Source organism: Punica granatum, chromosome 1 (assembly GCF_007655135.1).
Source record: "Punica granatum isolate Tunisia-2019 chromosome 1, ASM765513v2, whole genome shotgun sequence".
Taxonomy (NCBI): Eukaryota; Viridiplantae; Streptophyta; class Magnoliopsida; order Myrtales; family Lythraceae; genus Punica; species Punica granatum.
In genome coordinates, this window is record NC_045127.1 from 53,374,081 (window position 1) to 53,395,485 (window position 21,405).

The window sequence follows — 21,405 nt, forward strand, 5'->3', positions numbered from 1 at the left end:
AATTAGGAGAAGCCAGGGAAAAGGGAGAGAGGAGAGAGAGCAGTAATATGACCATTGGTACGTTTAAGGAAAAAAATTAATTAATAATAATATTGGAAAAAGAAAAACATCAGCATCAGCATCTTTAATGGGAAAAGGTCGATCCCACCAAAGAAGAGAAGCAAACAAAATCTCCGCATTATAAGGAGTGCTTCTCGGTCAACCAAGCTTATGTTATCCTATCCTATATCCTCCCCTCCCCCTCTTCAATCCAATTCAATTATCCCTCTTCCTTCCTATGTATCTACCTATGGCCTGCCTCCCAGCTACAAATCGTACGGTCACTTCAGTACGCATATATTTTATATATATATATAAATATTGCTATAGCTTGCTAGCTCTTACCGGTCAAACTTAGATATAATATATGCATGGACTGTCAGAGCTCAATTATGTTTCTGAATTGCCAAAGCGTATATGTACCCGCATAATTGTATATATATAAACATATAACAAGTCTAAGTAGAGAATATATATATATATATATATAATGAATTAGAAATATAAGGAGTACTATAAGAAGTCTCACTAAATGGTTTTTTTTTAAGAGCAAAATGATGAATAGTAATTCAGTAGTGTCGACTTTACCGTCTCCGCTACTAAATGATGTTTTTTTTGTGGAAACAAGCCGAGCGTCAGTGAAAGTAGAGGAAGCAACATATCTTCTTGCTGAGTTAAGATATGGAAGAGGGCGGCAGAGGATATTTAGTTTGCTAGCCTAGTCAGCATCACTAACCATAATAATAATAAAGTCTTATTACGTCAAGACCAAAGGAGCCCAGCACCCAACGCCGAAAAGCAGAGGCCATTATGGGAATTCAAGGGGGAAGATATATGTTATGTGGAAAATATAGTGTAGTGCAGTGGCTAACACTCTCGTCTGGTAATTTAGAGATTTCAAGTTCGATCCTCATCAGTAGGACTATCGGTATCCCTTTATTTAGATTTCATTTTCATTCTAGATACTAGACTATGAGTATCCTATTATAATCGAGAAAAAAATATATGTTATGAAACCCTTTTATTAATTTGACTTTTAGATATAATTAAATAACTTTGATTGATTCTCCATAATTACTTCAATATATATATATATATATATGGTGATGATTACTTCCGTTTAGTCATCTTAATTCTCATGATGCAGGTAGTTTAATTTCCATACGTGACGGTTATGTGAGTTGAGTTCATTGGGTGTGATATACTCGCACAACTTCATCATGCATTACATTTATTATAAATATGCATATAATAACATTACTTATCCAAAAAAAAATGCACGGTCTTAATGAAGAATTATTATTTATAATATAATGGATATTTACAAATTATAGCCTATGGTCATTTCTTCTAATTTAGCTAATTAAGCATATATATATATATATATATATATATGTATGTATGTATGTGTCCAAAAGTTCATCTAGTGGGTAGGGGCCTATCTGTATCATATACTGTGTAACGGTTTGAGGCCTTCATGTGTCGGGGGCTCGTAAATACAAAAGAAAAGGACTAGTTGTCCCCTACCTCCCTCTAATTCTCCTCTAACTTTAATATGCGATTGTAATACTACTATTGTTAGCCCCCTCAGCATGAGAAAATACATATTAGATATTTTTTTTATCACATTTTACGACGAATAATTAATAGAATCATATAGAAGTATTACGTACATACCATTACTTGTCGGAAAATAATATCCACTAAATACTTTATTGATCGGTCCACCCTGTGTTTCTCGCTTAGCCTTTCGGATTGTGGGGGTTCGAAGGAAAAGATAAGGTAGAAAATGGAGTGAGTAGTCCCATGTCTTTTAGTACAAAGCCTCTCGTTTTTTTCTTTTAGTACAAAGCCTACTATATCGTGGCAGCTACTAGCTAGGGAGGGGCCCCTCTAATATAGGGAGACAATTTGTCAAGCCAGGATTTAACGCAAATGTAGTTTTTTTTTAATAATAATAATAATAATTTTAATGGGCTCAAGTTTCATCTACAACATAACATATATAAATATCTAAAAAAAAATACATAAATGAAATTCGAAAGGGATTTGTCGAACATGTAGTATATTCCTTCAATTCCCATGAAAAATCAACAAGTGGACATGCGGTTGGCAAGGCAAACTCCTTTAGTTGATATATGCAGGCCTAAGCCTAACATGCAGCTGTGTACTAACTAATCCCACGTACTCAAGACTTCTAACACAGTAAATACCCACGACAATAACCGAAACTAAACCAGCTTTGTGCTGTAAAAGTTCGTTCTTCTTCATTCCTGAGCTCTTGTATGATTCGATACTCAGCGAACGATGACATGCCGAGGCAATGCGTTTGTTTGAGGTTATATTGTCACGCATATCAAATGATAAATACGTATGCACAAAGCCGATGGTTGGAATGTAGCAGTACTTTTGGTAAGTCGATAAGTTTATGTTCCAGCAGCTGACAATTGTTATAGATAATAAGCTGATAATTTGCTCGTCGGGCCAATCTAAAAGATAAGTTTTATCGATCGTCAAATGGACGGACTTTGATTAGCAGAAAGAAGAGAGAGGGAAGGGAAGGTCAATAATTAATCCCTTTGTCATCTGGTCATGGACCTGTCACCTGCCCAGGAAGCCAGCCCATTAAAAATGCACGGGTTTTGGCCCAAGGGCCTTGGGGTAATGATTGCCATTTAGAAATGTGCAACCAAACAAGATAAATCCGGGGGATTCATATTGCAATTTTAAGTGCAATATAACCAACAATCTGAATGAATGGTCCTATACCAAACGTTTTCTGATAGCATGGTTCCAACGTATAATCAAAGTTGATAGCGATCTGTAGGTTGAAGACGCCCTCTGTTTTCCATGTCATGGCATGGTGCACATATTGTATGCATTTCCGATAATGTCACGAGGGTTGATATAATCTTTGGGGTTTTTCCCAAATTACGCATACGACTGGCAGATCCATGTACACGTCAGCTAATTCACATTCTCGAATCTCAACCGAGGAGAGGAAGAACACGTGTGCTTGTGTCCCTGTTCTGGATAAACACTAATCCCCGGCCCGGCGTCGCTTTCACCCTTCAACATGAAAATTAAGCTAATTAATTACTTTTCTAATAAGCAATTATGGTTTCTTTGACACCTGTTAATCCAATTCAGCAATCTCCACCGGCCGACTCATGAAGGCTAATCGGGCCATCAACTTGGGTTTAGGAGTCTATACTTGAATAATTAGACACATATCAGGAAGTGGCAGATCCACACAGAACATATTCTTCTTTTTCCAGATGCTGCAATATTCTGCTTTCAGCACATATTTCATCATCGCGTCGATGCTCCTCGACCTACGATGTGAAAGACAAAGGGAAAAGAAGATCGAAAAGGAATACAAAGGGAAAAAGAACATCGAAAGGGGAAGAATTTACACCGCCCCCGCTTTCGATACGCGGTTTCGTGTTGACAACAGGAAGGATTCTGGTGATTAGTTTTGCAGTGCATGCGGTCATTGTCACATGTGACGATTTGGCAAAGCAGAATAAAACTCCATAATTTTCTTGGGGGGATCCTGGCCGCGTTTTCTTCTTTCCCTTTTATTGTTTGTTTATGTTGATTTTAGTTTATCGGCTTTTTCCTTTATCATCTTCGCTAAGGAAGGCATCTCCAACAAAAGCCAAGCAATCCAATCGTTCTCAGTTCATCACGAATGGTCTAATGGTTAAACTCCAAGCGTTCCACTTAAACATCACGAGTTCAAACCTCATTGAGAATATAGAGCTCCCCAATGTAAGTCTTAACGAGTTATGGTGAGAGAAATATTCCGTGATGATTTCCCTTAATTGAGGCAGCCCAACGGACTAATAATCCGACTTAACTTTTTTATTCTTTAAAAAAAACGTTCTCAGTTCATATATGTTGACTTTTCAATGGAAGTGTGTGAAAATCGTAGCAAGCAACAGAAGTTCTATCAAAAGTTGAACTCTTAGGTGGGCCCCCAGCAATAAACGTTCAGCTCTTCCCTTCTCCGTCCAGGTTTCACTTGGAGCAAACTACATATATATATACAGTACCTGAATGAGAGGGAACATATCATCAGACCACCTCTGTCATCATCTTATTCCAAACATCATCAAAGCACACAGGACAACAAAACAAAGTTTGCCTTCCTCTGGTTGTGTTTTGGTTCCAAAGATGGCCAAGACTGAGACACAGCAGAACCAACCTCAGCCTCCCCCAGGTGTGTTCTTCTTCCTTCCTTCAGTTCATTTTGCGGTATTTAACATGCGTCTTGAGACAGAACTCAATTGCTATGGTTTTTCTTGTTTAAGGATATCCGACCGAGAATCCACCCGTTAAGGGGCGGAAGAAGTTCTTCAGTCGCTCGAAGCCCAAGGGAGAGAGAGGCTTCCTTGAAGGATGGTAAGTTCAATCATCTCATCTCCTTATTCATTCAAAGCTTGAGAATACATGAGGAAGAAGAAAAATTCTATGGAGATATTCAATTGAATAGAAGATTTCATGTTACTTCTACAACTTCGGATTTTCTTTTCAGAACTCGAATCATCATCAGCTCAAAAAATCCAATTTCTCTTCTTCTCTCTTCCCCCACTGTATATACGCGGCCCACATACATGCATACACATTTTGTCTTGCCCCTTGTTTTTGAGTAATGATCATATCCTTAGGACAGGACTCTTTAACATATACTTTGTTTTCGTGATTTTTGCAGCCTCTTCGCGCTGTGTTGTTGCTGGATCTGTGAAGAATGCTGCTTCTAAATGACGAACCTATCTAGCTAATACCATCATATATATATATATATACATTGATTACTAAGGGTTTGGGTTTTCACTGTGTGTGGGGTTATGTACCGTAAAAACCCGTGACAGTTGTGCCATTATATTTAGCTTGCCGTAAGAAATTATTCTTCTTGATTGGAATTACTATATACAACATCAAGTTCTGCTTTTATTCTTAAATACCGCACGACCACCGTTTTCCATTCTCTAAATGACCAAACTACATCTCTGCAATTAAATATCATGGAAGAGTAACCCTTAATTTACAATCCACCAACTTATTTATGAGGTAAAGCATCAAAGACTAAGAAGAATGAAAATGGACATTAAAAAAGCACGAATCAATGACTAACCAAAGTAAGGCCCTTCTTCAGACAGAACTCGATGATGGAAACAGCTTCTTGAGCTTGTTATTTGAGAGGATCTTGTTGGGATCCAGTTCATTCCGCGCTTTGTTATACGCATCCACTGGGAAACGCTTCCTTAGTCGCTCTTGCAAAGCTACGAGCTCTTCTTTGTCCTTTGGGACCTGCAAATATTAAGATTAAATGTGATTATTCTGACAGAAATTCAATAATTCTCCGATATATAATTTGTTTCAACTATAGCCAAACAGGTGAACTTTATGATGTCAATTACAAAAGTGAAAACCTCACTGAATTTGACCCGCCAAGAAGTTTCAATATGATCTAGAAATGAGAACGGCACCTCAATCTTAGCCCAGTGCTCAAATGCAGAATAACGATCCCACAGCCGTGACATAGTCAAATGCCTGTAGTGAAAGAAGTCTTCTGTTATTTCCTTCCTCTGGCGAGGGTCAGTAGTCGGGAGGTACATAATTATACCAACCTGCAAATAAACATATCATATCGATATGTGAGCACCATGAATAAGAGATATCAATATATTTCTGGGACATAACAAAAACCAATAATTCAACTAGGTGATATTTTTATCAGAAAACTTGCATATGCTACACAGGGATGGGAGGGATAGTAAACGACGAGCGGTGGTATGACTCTGAACCTTAAGATGCAGAAACCATAACCTTGAAAAAAGAAAATAGATAGCAAACTTAACCAAAGTAGAGATACATCCACGAGACTCTACCAATGACAATATATATGGAGCTCATACCAGTGGAGTGAAATAAACTCTCCACACCTGCCAAACAAAAGAAAGGACGAAGCTATCTGGAAAATCATTTAACCAAGACCAATTGCAATTAATACTAATAGATATATTCAGAAATAAGAGTCAAAACTTGATTCTATAATATGAACCTTCATAAAGTAAATTAGTACTCTGAATTTGAAACCCAGATTCTCCCAAATCACAATCACAACATCCAAAAGATCTTGAAGACCTATATCAACGACTTCAATCTAGATTCTGAAAGAACACGTGCATCAGAAAAAAGGAGAAATAATGCACATGAAATGATTACCCAAGAGTATATATCATCCTCATTTGGACTTGACGCAGGACTCATGGGGCTCCTGCTCCGAGTGGTCCACCGCTGCTCAATTGGGGCAGGTGCAGGAATATTCTCCTTTTCTATGAGCTTCTTCAGATCTTCTATGTATTCGAGGTCCTTCATGCTCGGCTTTGCAAGAGTTCCTGCAGGGAAACACGTCTCTGACACCCATTGCTGCCCACCACAATCGAAGCCCAGAATTTCATCACTCCAGCCCACTCTGTATCCCTCTGATTTCTTCCAGAACTCGGCCTCAGCTTGATTGACTTTTCTGACATGCTCTTTATTGAGAGGATCGAGAGCAAGCAGTTTGTCTCTCAGCTCTGTGAACGAGAACTCTTTTATGTCTGGTTCATCTGGAGATTTAGATGCTGCTTGTTCCGGTCTGGGAGCATATAAATCGAACCCTTAGTATAACCACTTACATGTCATTAAGCTACTAGCCACTGTTGTTAGCAATTTACCAATTTTATGGAAAAATAATGACTTACTGATACTTCTTGAGAGACTCCTCATAGAGGTCTCGAACATGTTGCAGAGCTTCATCTGCAGTGTACTTTGGTTTAAACTTGGGTGGCCCTTTCCATTTCGAGACGGGATTACACTTCACAACCACGACAGTGTCAGTATACGGAATGTAGAGGTACTTCACGTGCTTATTCTCAGACAACAATTTCCTGTGAGAGAACGAAAAGATTGTCACTTTCTCTTGGAAAATGATGTTTTTAACTACAATGAGAATACATACAGAGTAACCACGCAATTATTACTTATGATTTTTCTTGATCTCTTTCAATGTTGAAACCGAGGTATGCTCCACGAGCTCTTGTGTATCCACACACTGAAGGGTCACTTCTGCAACCACTCCAAGGCCCCCAATACCACATCGAGCAAGGTAAAAGAGCTCCGGGTCCTTCTCTTTTGAAAGCTCTATTGTGCCCTTTGCAGGGGTGACTAATTTCATGCTGATGACCTGCTCATCGATCGGAGGCAATCTGGCACCAGTACCATGTGCACCAACCTACAGACAAAAATCCAAATGGAAAGGATTAACTTTGGTCCACCGACATATAGAGAGAAAAAGTTCAAGTGAAAAGCCTTCATATTATTGTTCTTTATCGTTCATGAAAAATTATAGTACTCCATTCTACAGTAATTCCCAGTTAAATACATTGTCGCCTGCCCTTCTTAGTTTCTCTGGCAAACTCAGCAACAGCTATACTCAGATGGAAAGGTAATACGTCTTCTGGCACAAATGTCCTCACATAAAGCAGGACCATATCTATCTCCCGTAAGCTATACAGAGAAACAATTGAAGAGCATCCTCACCTCAAACAAACTTGGTCCTAGGAGCCAGAACATCACAAACTTTAATAACCGCTAATCAAGAGCAACTCAAGCATATGATTCGTGTCGGAAAATTCTATACCCCCCAAGTAACCACTCTTCCATCCAATTGGTTTCCCATTTGTCAAAACAAGTCAACAGCTATCACTGCTTGTCTTAGACTGATCCAACATAACAAACTGGTCTGTGGAAAGTAGGAACGCGAAACTATCCATTAAAATTATTACAAAGACAAAAATGTTGAACTTTAGATATGGACCTGAACAATGCCACCAATCTGCTGCTCCCTGATGGAAGCGAAATTCTGCAGAGTGAGCCCATAATCCTTGATCGCATCCACGAGCTGCTGGACACGAATCCCCGCTTCGACCCTGACCGTCTTCTTCTCCTTATCCACCTCCAGGACGCGGTCCATGAGGGCCAAGTTTACCATCCCAATCCTCGAGAGTCCAATACCGTTCGGGGACAGCCCCGAGCCGACGGGACGGATCCGGGACTTGCTCTCGTGAGCTTCCTTGACGATCTTCTCCAGCTCCTCCAAGGTCTCGGGCTGGTGGAAGACCCGGGTCTGGACCTCGTGGGTGCCGCTCCAGTTCGAGACGGTATGGAGGTCCTCGGGCAAGGGGGCGTATCGAAAGATTTGGGCTTTCTTGTGCTTGGCATTCTCCGGGAAGGGAAAGGAGTAGTAGGTGGCAGCCCCGCAGAAGAGAACAAGGGCCGTGTACCCCAAGTACTTGCGGAACTCCGAGGAGGAGGAGGAGGAGGATGAGGCGGCAGCGGCGGCCGCACTGGGCTCGGAGGAGCAGAACTGGCGGGCCGGATCGGGTCTAATGGGATTGGCTGTAGAGGACAGGACCTTGAGGTGGGCATGGAGCTGGGAACGTCTGAGGAAAAGGGCTCTCGCCATTGTTGAGGATTGAGGTGAGCCTGCTTCACGGGAGGATTTGGGTCATCAGACAGAGAGCTCAGCGAACTAAGAAGTGACAGTGCTGTGCTGATCTGATCCTAATCGAGATGGAGGAGAATCCTTTCGTTGACGAACAAAGAAAAAGGAGAGATTTTTATGAAGTTTTTTCTTATTCGAAAAAATATATGTTTCACAATCTTCTAAAATTTCACTCTATACCATATCATTTAGGTGTAAAATCAATTTATAGCATGATTTTAAATTTTACGACAAGGGTAGATTGCTCTCGTTGAAGGTTTCCTGTCGGGTCTCTCAAAATTCCATTTTGCACCGTTCCTTGTCGTTTTTGTTAGCTACTGTATCTCTTTGATCTGCTTTGTTTTGTGCAGAGGAGAGTTGATGGCTGAGAATAGAACAACTTTGCGGCCTGCGCTGTGGGTTACCATCATCATTCAATTGATCAAAACCAATCCCCATTTGCTACGACCCCAAGAGATCTCGTGCAAGAGATTATAGTATAGTGGTCTTTTGATGTACTGGAATGGAATGCATAATTATTAGACAAAATATAGTAAAATCGGTGAATCCCAAGTCATTTTCCATCGGGACGTACAACTATGAAAGTACTGCAGACAGCTCCTCGGACAAGAATGTTTTAATCCTGGGCCTCTCACCTGTTTCTTCATTTAGGTTCACCAAATTCATTTTCATTATCTGGTCTTTCAATGCGGTTTGAAGATAAGGTTGCTTTATTGAAGTTTATCGGATCATCAGATCATCTTAAGTGGTTCCCGTTTGAATTGTTAGACCGATTTTAGAATCATGATTTTGATTTTAACTCAACACACTACACAACAAAAATACACGTTTCCCAAGTCAAATTTATAATACTATCTCATTTGTCTTTTTCCACAATCAAAATCAAAATTAAAATCAAAATCATGATTCTAAAATCACACTAACAATTCAAATACAACCTGTTATTTCCATTATCCCCAAAAAAAAATGTTATTTCCATCGAAATCGTGCCGTTTGTAGTCTCAATCACAACACTCCTGGTTGAAGCAGATGAGGAACCTTCGCAAAACTATTCCGAATCCTGTTTTCGTCTTCAGCAATGGAAGGGATTGATTGAGCTATTAGTTGATCCTGATTGAGTCTTGCGGGGCCAAGTGGCAAAGAAAATTACTTCACTTCTCAATCTGAAAAAAGGTACATATGAATTATCCAGGAACTCTCCTCTTAAAAGTTAACAGCGACAAGATTCCAAGATCGCGGGACAGCATGTCATTGGAATTATTATGTACAAGAAGTCGAGCATCACAGATTCAACTGCTAGTAAGAAGTTTCATTCGATGCAAACACCACGTTTAAGATATATACTCCCTTGATGCCCATCGATCTCCATGCCTCCCCAGTGAAAAGGCTGTCGCTGGCACCTCAGTCAGGAGGTGTGGGTCTGGCTCGATTCCATAATCTGTGAGCGGCCTATGCTCTAGAACTTCATCATGCTTCTGCACAAACTCGGGAATTTCTACCTCTCCATTCTTTATATCATCCCACAGATACTGAAGGCGACTTACATACTTGATTTTCCAATACAAGCTGAACCAAGACGTGGAATTAGAAGATGAGAAGATATACTCTCTGTTTATTTCAACTTAATTTTTAAGTACTGAAAATTAAGTGCTGAATTTTTAAGTGTTAGAGTAAAATAAGTGCTCATTCAATTAAGTTGATTTTGCTTGGTGAAATAAGTGCTAAAAAATTTTACATTATTATATCCTAGTTACATATTTGCCCCAATATTTTCCTTCCTTTCAACTTTTGGCCCCGATTAACTTTTTTCCGAAAATTAAAAAGAAAAAAGAAGAATCAGGATCTGCAGGAAAAGGGGAAGGGGGTGGTGGTGGCCCCGATCCCGGCCATCAACACCTCAGACGAGGTCGTTGGCGACCTCACGGACAGCTAACGACCTCGTCTGGGGTGATGGTGGCCAGGATTAGGGCCACCACCGCAACCATTAGGGTCGCCGGCCAACCCTGCGACCCTGATGGTGGCGGCTGGGATTAAGGCCACCACCACCCCTGCCGCTAGCTCCCTAAACCCACCCCCCAAATTTTGTAAAAGTTAAGGGGCAATGCTGCAAATACAGTAAAGATCCCCTCCAACTAAGCGCATTCAGTCGAAAAATAAGTAGAAATTTCTAACTTATTTTTTCAGTGCAGTTTTTGACTTAACTTAATCAATTAAGTCCTTTCAAGTTGCATTTACCAAACAAGCAGAATCTAATTAAGTGCTGAAAAATTAATTTCAGCACTTCATTTGGGTTATCAAACAAGCTCTAAGAGACAACAGGAAATTTTGAAGATTGTATCTGCTCAATAATGTACCCACTTTATTTCCCAGATGTCCAAAAACCTTCCACTTAGCCTACAAACTAGATAATCATATTGATTCTCTCCAGCCTGGTGATAGTGCACGGTACCATTAACATCCCCACATAACAGTTGCATCACACTAGGCACTGAAGAATGCAAAAGTAGCAGAATCAAATATAAATGGCCAACTTTTCTAATGGTGATTATTCATTTAAACACCCCGTTCCTGTTCCAACTTGTCAAACATGGCCTTACATTCAATGGCCACTGCCACGTACTTAATCTATCCCAACTAATTGCATTTTGCATTTAGAATCACAATCTGTGAACAGTCCTATTATATCTAATAGCTGCTGTGGCATCAATCCTTTCTTTTGGTCATATTCACAAAATCCAATCTACAAGACTTGTTGTACAAAATTACTTACCCTCCACTCAGGAGAAACCGACCAAGGGTGGCAAATGCGAGCCTGGAACGGAGCCCTGGGTGTATGAAGTACACAACTTGGAGCCTGTCTTTAATCACAGAAGGGAGGTCCTCATAGATCCACCTCAAAATGGACAAGCCAGGGCAATTGTCCTCCTTCTGGACAGTAGAGTGCATATAAACGATACAAAATGGCCCCTCCGGAAGCTCGCTGCATATCTTGTGGAAAACATACTTTTTGAGGCGCTCACCGCTCACAACTGGAGCTGTAAACCAATATACAGAAACTTCACGTTTGATGCATGAACTCGTGACCAAATACAACCAATTTCCTAATAAACGAGTCAAGTCCCAAAGAGATTTGCATGGAAAAAATTGACTTTTCATGTTAATGATCTATCCAATTCAGTTTGAAGGTTAATCAAAATTCTGAACGTCTTCGCACCGTGCCTTTGCCAGCTTCATCTATCTTTAAAGAAGTGATGATACAGCAAAAACTCTGGCATCACCTATACATATAATCGAGCTAAACCCGTCACGGCAGCTCGATATAAGATTCTCAAAAACCCCACCTTTCAATCGAATTCATCATCGAGATTGATAGGCCACAATCACTAGTTACTAACATTTCACGATCAAAAGGCCAAAGTCCCAAAACCCCAGAAAATTCTCGATTGTAATTGCGGGCAGAAGTTGCGATTTAATAAGAGAAGCGAAACGATCATGGAAGAGCCAGCCTTGTACTCTTTGTGTTTCATCTCCAAACATAAGAGCGAGAGGTCGCCAAAAGTTTCGGCAGAGAAACATGAATTTTCAGGAAACAAATCATGCAAAATTGAGTGCTAGAACGAAGGGTTGCTCAATCAATTACCAGGGAAGTATTTCCCTACGACACGGAAGATGCGGTTGCCGGCTCGATCAGACCCTTGGAGACGAAAGAACTGGAGAAACTCGAGGTCAGAGAAGTCTTCGCCTGGAAAGAGGTACTGAGAGCAGTCGTGCCAGTCCTCTCTTTCTTCTTCTGCTATCTCCACGGCTTCCGATTGCGATCCCACTCTCTGCTGGTTCAACAGGAAGGGACGGCCGTCGACGCCCAGATCCGATGCCAGCACGAAGACAGAGAAATCGTCGGATGACGGAGAAGAAGAGCCCGCCATCTTTCTCACTCTACTCGCCCGAGCGGCTACCTCCAAGGGCAGGGCAGACAAGGTCGAGCGGGAGTGCAGCTGACGGGCCCGTGACCCTGAAAGTTAATCGAGAAAGGCTAATCCAAAAAGTTGTCCTTTCTTTTCCACCGAAAAGAAAAAAATAAAATAAAAATATATTATTTTTTTATAACAAAAAATTTTTCCATCAAGAAAAAAAATTTAATAGACAATTTCGTTCCTGACTTTTACAAATTTTTTAAATTTCGTCCCTGATTTATTTTTTACATCAATTTCATCATTGACTTTACACTTTTGCATCAATTTCGTCCTTGCTACATCAAATTGATCCTCAACTTTATACGATTACATCAATTTAGTCAATAACTTTACACGGTTATATCAATTTAATCCCTGACCTGCGAAAGTCAAGTTATCCAAAGACATATAGTAATGGTCCTAAAGATTTATTTTTTTTGAACTTGAATCCTATAAGTTTAAGTTTATAAAAAATAGTCCTACAATGTTTAGAAAATTAACGAATTTGGCCCATTCCGTAATTGACCATTAACAACACTGACATGGACACAAGGCCGTTAGAAATGGTGACATTCGGTTGTTTATTGAGTCAGGTATGGTTTTGGTCCCTGAAAGATATCAGTACTAAGGGTTTGGTCCCTCAAAATTTTTTACCGTAGTTTTAGTCCCTCAATCACCATTCCGTCAGATGTTTTAGTCCTGCCGTCTTCTTGCGCGTGTCAATCGTGACGGAAATCTCACGTGCCGGCTGAGCTGGACCTAACTCCGTTAATGACCCCCCAAATTGCCAAAAACGACGCCGTTGCCTTCCTTGATGCCTGCTCGCCCTAAACGACATCGTTCTCCCTCATTCTCAACAACAAAAACAATGCTTCAAAGCCCTCCTTCAAGGCTTGTTACCCGAAATCCCTCATACTATATGTGTATGTATGCAGGAATCCTCAGCAAGAGCCTGACAGTCTGAATATCAAGATTCAGCATGACATTACAGACATGGCCTCCATCGCAGCGGTTTATCGGACACCGCCACCAAGTTTCGGACTCTGACTCGGATTTCGACCACGGCAGCAGATCCAACCCCCTCTGCCATGTGAACCTCTTTGCCTCCATCTTCAGGTCGTACTTCGACTTCACCAGCCAATCGACCGCCTCTGCAGACCTTTTGAAGATCCAGTCCTTCCTTAACTCCTCCTCCTTTGGCGCCATGTTGTGCCTCATTTGCCTTGAGCGCATTAGAATATCTAATCTCCCATCCGGTCATGCTCTGCACTATGCTTCTCCGTCTTCCACCTCGTCTACATCCAATCCTGGGCCCGGCAGCGGACCTTTCGAAGATCCAATCCTTCCTTAACTCCTTTTCCTCCTACGCCCTGTCGTGCCTCATTTGCCTTGAGCGCATTAGAATATCTGATCCCACCTGATCATGCTCTGCACTCTGTTTCTCTGTCTTCCACCTCGTCTATATCCAGTCCTGGGCCCAGTAGTCCTTCGAGTATACCAAGTCCCAGATCCCCAAATCCTACCTCTGCTTTTGTGGCAAGCTCAAGAATCCCAGCTTCGAGGACCCGTGGATCCTCCCGCACTCCTGCGGGGAAGTCTACAACCACCCATTGAGGAATAACTGCGGCCATAACTGCCTCTTGCTCTGCTACCCGAGCCCATGCCCACTATGCCCAAAGGTTGTAGCTTCGCGGATGGTCTGATATGACACGAACCATCTTGGTTTGACCTAGAAACTCAAAGGACAACATCAAAGGGTGATTTTGGCGGGAATGGCAAAATTGCTTTCATTGAGGAAGGCAATGACGTTGTTTTTGGCAATTTGGGGGGTCATTAACGGAGTTAGGTCCAGCTCAGTAGCCACATGAGATTTCCGTCACGGTCGGCACACGCAAGAAAACGGCAGGACTCAAACATCTGACGGAATGGTGATTGAGGGACTAAAACCGAGGCAAAAATTTTTGAGGGACCAAACCCTTGGTATTGGTATCTTTCAGGGACCAAAACCATACCTAACTCTTGTTTATTGCCTATATAGTGATATTACAAGGAAATTTTAAAACTAATAAATAAAATTAAAAAATAAATTACATACGGCAAATTTTTAAAAATAAATTAAAAAAAGGGAGGGGAGAGGGTGCTTAGATCATCGGCCACCCCTCCCTTGGCGACTTCGCCGAGAGGTCCCCCGATCTGAGCCCTCTATTTGGAAGGGTAAGCCGGAGGTGAAGAGTGGTGGCTGAGCAGTGAGAGGAGGAAGTCATCGCGGCAGCTCTAGTCGAGGCTCTACTTAACTGTGATGCCAGAAAGATGGAAAGAAGAAGAGCATAGATTGACAGAGAGGCCGAGATGGAGATAGAGATCTAGAGAGCAAGGGGAACTTAGCTCTGCTCGAGTCAGAGGAGATGAGGAGACCACAGATGAGCTGTTGGAATCGCGTACTGAGAGAGAGATAAGGAATCGAGTCAAGGAAGCTCGACAGCAAGATGAGGAGGTCGAGGTTGTCGGAGTTGTCGAGATGCGAGGAGGTCAAGTTGAGTTATAGAGCTCGTTTGGGAAGGTGGCGATGCCATCGAGACTAAAGAAGAGGAAGATGATAGAGGGTGAGGTGGCCAGTTGAAGCAGCAGGTGGAGGGGGGAAGAGGAAGACCCCAGAGGTGGTGGTGGTTGGGAGCCGACTATTCTTCTTTTCTCCTTCCTTCTTTTTCATTCCTCTAGGGTTCTTCCTCCTATATTTTTTGGGTGTAATTTTATTGACTTTTTAATCTTTTTCTTTTTCTATTTTCCAATTTTTTGGTCTTTTCTTGGTTTTATTACATTTTTTCTTATTTCAATTTGATTTGTATTTAATTGTAGTTTATTTTATTCAATTTTAAAATATCTTTCTATATTTATTATTAGTATTTTTTAAACCTTTAAGAATTTTTTGACGTGACATACGATGATTGATCTATATGTCCATATTAACGGCCAACTGTAATCTTTTTAATGATGTTGGCCACTTAACGGCCACTTACTGGATGGGCTAAATTCGTCACTTTTTTAAACGTTAGAATTGCTTTTACAAACTTAAACTTATAGGACTCAAGTTCAAAAAATAACAAAATTTTAGGACTATTGTTATCTTTTTCCTATTTCTTTTTTTTTAATCTCTTTTTGATAAACATTATTTTTTATCTCTAAAAATGGGTTTTTTTTCTACATCTTCATCACCATCAATAAAAAAGAGACTGTAAAAATCTATTATTTGAAATATTATTTACAAGAAATTTTTTTGACTCCGCAAATCAATGAATATCCATTAATGACAAAAACAAGTATAGAGTAAAAAGTTCAAGAGAATATTACAAAGGTAAAAAAATACAGCAGATCGCCCGAATCACTGCAAAGAAAAAATATGAAGTGGTAATACATATAAAGTTACAGAAAACTTTTCAGTTGCTATGTATTTATTCCTAACCTCTTACAACTATACTTGGAAAGCAAAACCAGATGCAATCCATACAAAGATGCTATTATGTGATAACAGAGAAGCAGAGACAAGAGAGGTCTTAAATCGATACTCGGATGTGTTTCCTAGTAACTGATATCACGATTTAATTGCATTTTTTGGGGAAAGAATGGCATCCGTAGAAATGCAAAATGCTGACAGAAAATAAGATCGATATTTCATTTTCTATTATTTCTTGAATTTTTTTATGTAAATTTTGATATTCGAAAATTAAATTAGATCCAACTAATTAAGTACATCGACCCACTAAGTTTTTTTTATGTAAATTCTGATATTCGAAAATTAAATTGAATCCGACTAATTCAGCACATGGACCCACTAAGTTGTAAAACTTGAACTGATTTTCTGCAATCGGTTGGTTCAATAACCAGACAGGCCCACCCGCTTCTCCTTGCCGTTGCGAGCGGACCACACACGCTCATCTCCAATTCGAGCACAACTTTTCTGCCTCTGCAGCTCTGCCTCTCGACAACAATGGCGCTCCTCTCTCCTTTTTGGTAAATTACCATCTGTGTGCTTTTCGTATGTTTGCTGGCTTTCTTGGTCTTGTTATCTTTCATGAACCCAACCCTTTTTAGTTTGTTCTGTTTTCTTGCTGGGTTAGTTCAACTATAATTCTGCAGAAGCTGTAGCCCTTTCCAAGAAGTGGTTCTTGATGAAAGGCTAATACTAATTCAGCTCAGAATCAGAATCTTTTGTGTGGTGACCCTGAATTGGGATTGTTGCAGATGCTTGGAACAAACCCATATCAGAATTCCATGGATACCCTGCTCAAAACCCATAACAGGCTCGGCTTTTTGCAACCCCTTTATGGATTTTCCAAGAAAGTCGGCCACTTGAGCTCCCCTAGGATTCAATTCCAACAAGACATCAGATTCAACCACAGCAAGTATCACCTGAAGGGGGCTAAGCAATATGCTTGCTGCGTCAAGGCTAGCAGCGGTGCTCTTCTGGAGCTCGTTCCCGAAACCAAGAAGGAAACTCTCGATTTTGAGCTTCCCATGTACGACCCCTCCAAGGGTCTCGTGGTGGACCTCGCAGTTGTAGGAGGAGGGCCAGCGGGGCTCGCGGTGGCTCAGCAAGTATCAGAGGCGGGCCTGTCGGTTTGCTCGATTGACCCGTCTCCGAGACTGATTTGGCCCAATAATTATGGTGTGTGGGTGGATGAATTTGACGCCATGGACTTGCTAGATTGCCTTGATACCACATGGTCTGGGGCGGTTGTGTTTATTAACGACCATTCGACAAAGGACCTTAGCAGGCCATATGGGAGGGTCAACCGAAAGCAGTTGAAGTCGAAGATGCTCCAAAAGTGCATATCAAATGGAGTTAAGTTCCACCAAGCTAAGGTCATTAAAGTCATCCATGAAGAGTCCAAGTCTCTTCTTATGTGCAACGACGGTGTCACAGTTCAGGCATCGATTGTTTTGGATGCTACTGGCTTTGCTCGCTGCCTCGTTCAGTACGATAAGCCCTATAACCCGGGCTACCAGGTCGCATATGGAATTTTAGCTGAGGTTGAAGAACATCCTTTTGATTTAGATAAGATGGTCTTCATGGACTGGAGGGACTCGCATTTAAATGACAATAAAGAACTGAAAGAGAGAAACCAGAAAATCCCAACTTTTCTATATGCTATGCCTTTCTCCTCTAATCACATATTTCTTGAAGAGACCTCTCTTGTTGCGAGGCCAGGGCTCCCCATGAAGGATATTCAGCAGAGAATGGTTGCTCGACTAAAACACTTGGGCATTAAGGTGAAGGCCATTGAAGAAGATGAACATTGTGTAATCCCGATGGGTGGGCCCCTGCCTGTTCTTCCTCAGAGAGTCATCGGTATCGGTGGCACAGCAGGAATGGTGCACCCTTCAACTGGGTATATGGTAGCAAGAACCCTAGCTGCAGCTCCAATTGTTGCAAAGTCCATAGTAAGCTATCTCGGTTCAGACAAACGCCTTGTGGGGAATGAATTATCTGCCGAAGTGTGGGGAGACCTGTGGCCAATTGATAGGAGAAGGCAGAGGGAGTTCTTCTGTTTCGGAATGGACATTCTGCTTAAACTTGATCTACCAGGCACGAGAAGATTCTTTGATGCTTTCTTCGACCTGGAACCTCATTATTGGCACGGATTCTTGTCCTCTCGACTGTTTCTGCCTGAGCTTATATTCTTTGGGCTGTCATTGTTCTCGCACGCCTCCAATACCTCAAGAGTTGAGATCATGGCAAAGGGAACTTTACCTCTGGTGAACATGATCGGGAACTTGATACAGGACAGAGATCCTTGAAATTTCTCTGAGTACTTGCTCATTCATTAACAGCTCTGCTTCGGGTAATTCATTATACGAATACAAAAGAACTAGTTCTTGTGCTAGCCTTTTTCGGTGGATGAGATGCACTTCCTTTCTTTCTAACATTTGGAGAATCTCATTGTCTTGCATTATGTATAGCTCCATTTTCACACGTGATGCATTGGGTTATATGAGCCAAGTTGATTCGTGTTTCCATCAAAGCTTCATTGGCTTGCGATCTCTTTAATTGGAGAGCTGAAAATATTATGGACCGCGACCAAAGAATATCTGTGAACTATGTTTTTTAAACTTAGCTCAGTCCTGGTCACATTCCATTGATCTTAGTTGTCTGATTTCAGTTTCAGTACTGTTCTGAAATTCTAGAGTCACGTCAATAATATTTTGATTCCAAGCACAAATGAGGAGAGGATTCAGTCGACTTGGCGGTATAGTGCAAAGCATGGTAGTGCAACAGCATGAATAAGCATCCTTTATTCTCGTCTGAGAACCACGTGTAATGGGTGAACCGATACTTTCAGGATAGAGCTGATAACGATCACAGACTCGTAAATCAGAAGCCATCTGATGCATCAAAAGATTATTCTTGTTCTGAAAAGTTATTAAATCCAAACCAAGTTTCCAAGATTCCAAGTTCTTAAATGCCAAAAAAGGAATCATCTAAAACCGCATAAATTCATGGCCTTCAAACTTCTTGTATCAAACCACGAGTCGTGCTACATGTTATGAGTGCCTTTTTGTAAAAATGTCTTTTCTTCCGCACAAAGCCTAAATCCCTGCCGGAAGGATTTGCACTGACTAAAGAAGAGATGGAGAGTTTTCTTGCGAAGTATGATAAGACTCGGGATCGCCACTCGGATGAGTCGGAGCTGAGGGTCGCCTTCGGAGAGCTAGGAGCTCGCTTCCCCAATCAGAGAGCTGGGTGTGCCCTTGCTTCGGCCGATAAGGACATGGATGGGCATATTAGTTTCTCCGAGCTAGGAGATCTCCTCAGCTATGTGATCCAACAAGGTTATAAGATTAAGTAGTGCCTACTCCCCGATGGCGATAACTAGAGGTTCTTACTGTGAAAATATCTTTCATGGTTTCCTGTGTGCTCATCCCGTGGCTGCAAAAGAAGCAACCTGGTCGAATAACGAGAAATGAATCTCTGATGTACTCGTATGTTTAAAGGGTGTGTATGTATATATACATATCTGGGCTTGTTTGAAGAAGTTAAGTCTTTTCTAGCAGCTTAATGACATGTCTGAAGTCTCAGGAATTCCGGTTATCTGCATTCGTGATGCTGAACTTTCTATGGAACTTAGAAGGCTGACAGAGAATCTCAATTTTATTACATGCTCTTCACAGAGGAAATGAACTTAGAATTAGAATCTACACAATGCCGGACATAAGAATTTCTCGTACAAGGTATAGTAACCATGAAGATTGGCGGAAGTTTCAGGAGCAGCAACAGCAAGGGCACCTCTTTAGCCCGTTCTCATTGCAATCCGAACACCTCCTTAGCTTGCCTTCCTTCTCATCGAAGACTTTCCTGCTGCCACTGCAGCTCAGGCAAGGTACAAACCGAGCATCCCCACAATTCACGCAGATTAACTTGTGATCCTGGATTGGAAATCCCTCCAAGAGCTTTCCTAATTCTCCTGCTTCGTTCAGTTGCTTGATCTTCTCTGCACCTCCAACGTGGTTCCCCCTAATGAAGACCTGAGGCAGAGTCAGTGGCTTCCCCTTAAGTAGATTCTGCAGCTCCTTCTTGTAGGACGAGTCCATTGAGATGTCTCTTTCATCCACGGGCACCTGGAACCCACGAAGGGTCATCCGCACAAAGCGACAGTCCTCGAAAGTCTTCCTTATCCCTCTCAGGCTTGTGAAGTAAAGTATGACTCGGTCATCATCAGAACCATTTGATAAAGAGACATACTTCTTACTTGGCTCATAATAATGCAACGCATTTGGATCATCTTTGGGAACGAATGAGCTGGGTTTTGTTGCGGCCTCAGCATCCTTGACTGGAGAACCAGATTTGTTCAATTTGCTGGGATCAAAGTCGGGGTCATCCAGCCCATCCATCAGCTCCCAAGCATTGATGACCGAATCAGGGGACAATGGATCATCTTTTGAGACTGTTTCGGACGGATTCTCCTTCACTTTCTTGGCGGGGTAAGTCATCGGTGAAAGTTTCTGCCGACGATCAGTAGCGGAAACAATACGAGAAGTGAAGTCGGGATTTTTTGGGTCAATGAGGAGCAAAGATCCATAGGTGCTGGAAGTGAGAGACACCAAATGGTAGGTATCTCCCTTCTTGAGGGGTGGATGGTGGACTAAATGCGACGGGAGAGACAGAACAGTCGGTGAAGAAACCGAACAAAGTGCAGGATCAACAGAGGACGTGGAGGAAGCAGTAATGGCTTTCGGGTTTCTACCAATTTGGGTGCACGATTTCGAGACAGAGCATCCCATGAATGATTGGCAGGAAAGCTGACACCGAGATTTTCTCTGCGGTGCGTGTCCCTCAGACTCTAGATTGCTGGTGTATTGCTCCGAGTTATAGAACAGGGAGGGAATGAGGGGAGGCTTATGGTTTTGGTGAGGAGGAGCTCTCAGGAATCGTTCAGGAAAAAGGAAAAAGATGGTATAGTTATGGCCTTTTGGTGAGTAGATTCTTTTGCTTCAAGGGATGATAGGAGTTTGTTTTCGTTGGCAGCCATGCCATTTAATCACGACGATGCGGTAAGATAGAAACCCGAGTTGATAAGCCGGACAGGAAATGGGCAAAGAGCCCATAATAAATCCAATCCCAAAAGAAGATGATCATTATCTTATCAGGCTCTCACATGACTGCCCTAAACAACAGAAGGGCTGAAATGGACAGGTGATAAGTTGCAGACAAAGGAGTCCCACCAGCATTGGAGAAAGTGACTCCCAATTGCCAGAATTAAAGGGCAGTCTGATTTCGGGGCGTCCTTATCGAAGGTCGCTTCCCACTCCGTCCAATTTTGCTTTGGGGATAGCCTTTTTCCACAAGGGTAAGCGTTTGCT

At 41.6% G+C, this 21,405-nt stretch overlaps 5 protein-coding genes across 5 annotated transcripts; 2 read left to right on the forward strand and 3 right to left on the reverse strand.

The window, feature by feature from the left end:
• The first annotated feature begins 4,091 nt into the window (after positions 1–4,091).
• On the forward strand, positions 4,092–4,998 carry LOC116192987 (cysteine-rich and transmembrane domain-containing protein WIH2). Its single transcript, XM_031521705.1, has 3 exons — positions 4,092–4,264; positions 4,356–4,446; positions 4,757–4,998. The coding sequence occupies exons 1-3, from the start codon at positions 4,102–4,104 to the stop codon at positions 4,803–4,805; spliced, it is 303 nt and encodes a 100-aa protein (XP_031377565.1). The 5' UTR covers positions 4,092–4,101; the 3' UTR covers positions 4,806–4,998.
• Positions 4,994–8,764, reverse strand: LOC116192967 (L-galactono-1,4-lactone dehydrogenase, mitochondrial). Its single transcript, XM_031521684.1, is given in 8 exon segments — positions 4,994–5,355; positions 5,535–5,675; positions 6,274–6,688; positions 6,795–6,980; positions 7,074–7,324; positions 7,910–8,397; positions 8,400–8,434; positions 8,436–8,764. Coding segments are annotated over 8 exon segments (1,797 nt in total). The 5' UTR covers positions 8,558–8,764; the 3' UTR covers positions 4,994–5,196.
• A 966-nt stretch (positions 8,765–9,730) lies between these two features.
• LOC116192976 (ganglioside-induced differentiation-associated protein 2-like) lies at positions 9,731–12,619 on the reverse strand. The gene is made up of 3 exons (XM_031521694.1): positions 12,237–12,619; positions 11,367–11,631; positions 9,731–10,162 (listed from the first exon to the last, which is right to left on the reverse strand). The coding sequence occupies exons 1-3, from the start codon at positions 12,520–12,522 to the stop codon at positions 9,928–9,930; spliced, it is 786 nt and encodes a 261-aa protein (XP_031377554.1). The 5' UTR covers positions 12,523–12,619; the 3' UTR covers positions 9,731–9,927.
• Positions 12,620–16,404: 3,785 nt separating this feature from the next.
• Positions 16,405–18,564, forward strand: LOC116200932 (lycopene beta cyclase, chloroplastic/chromoplastic). Its single transcript, XM_031531908.1, has 2 exons — positions 16,405–16,557; positions 16,789–18,564. Exon 2 carries the CDS (start codon positions 16,789–16,791, stop codon positions 18,343–18,345), a length of 1,557 nt encoding a protein of 518 aa, XP_031387768.1. The 5' UTR covers positions 16,405–16,557; the 3' UTR covers positions 18,346–18,564.
• Positions 18,565–19,618: 1,054 nt separating this feature from the next.
• LOC116200934 (uncharacterized protein At5g39865-like) lies at positions 19,619–21,323 on the reverse strand. The gene has a single exon (XM_031531924.1). The coding sequence runs from the start codon at positions 20,824–20,826 to the stop codon at positions 19,807–19,809; it is 1,020 nt and encodes a 339-aa protein (XP_031387784.1). The 5' UTR covers positions 20,827–21,323; the 3' UTR covers positions 19,619–19,806.
• Positions 21,324–21,405: the final 82 nt, after the last annotated feature.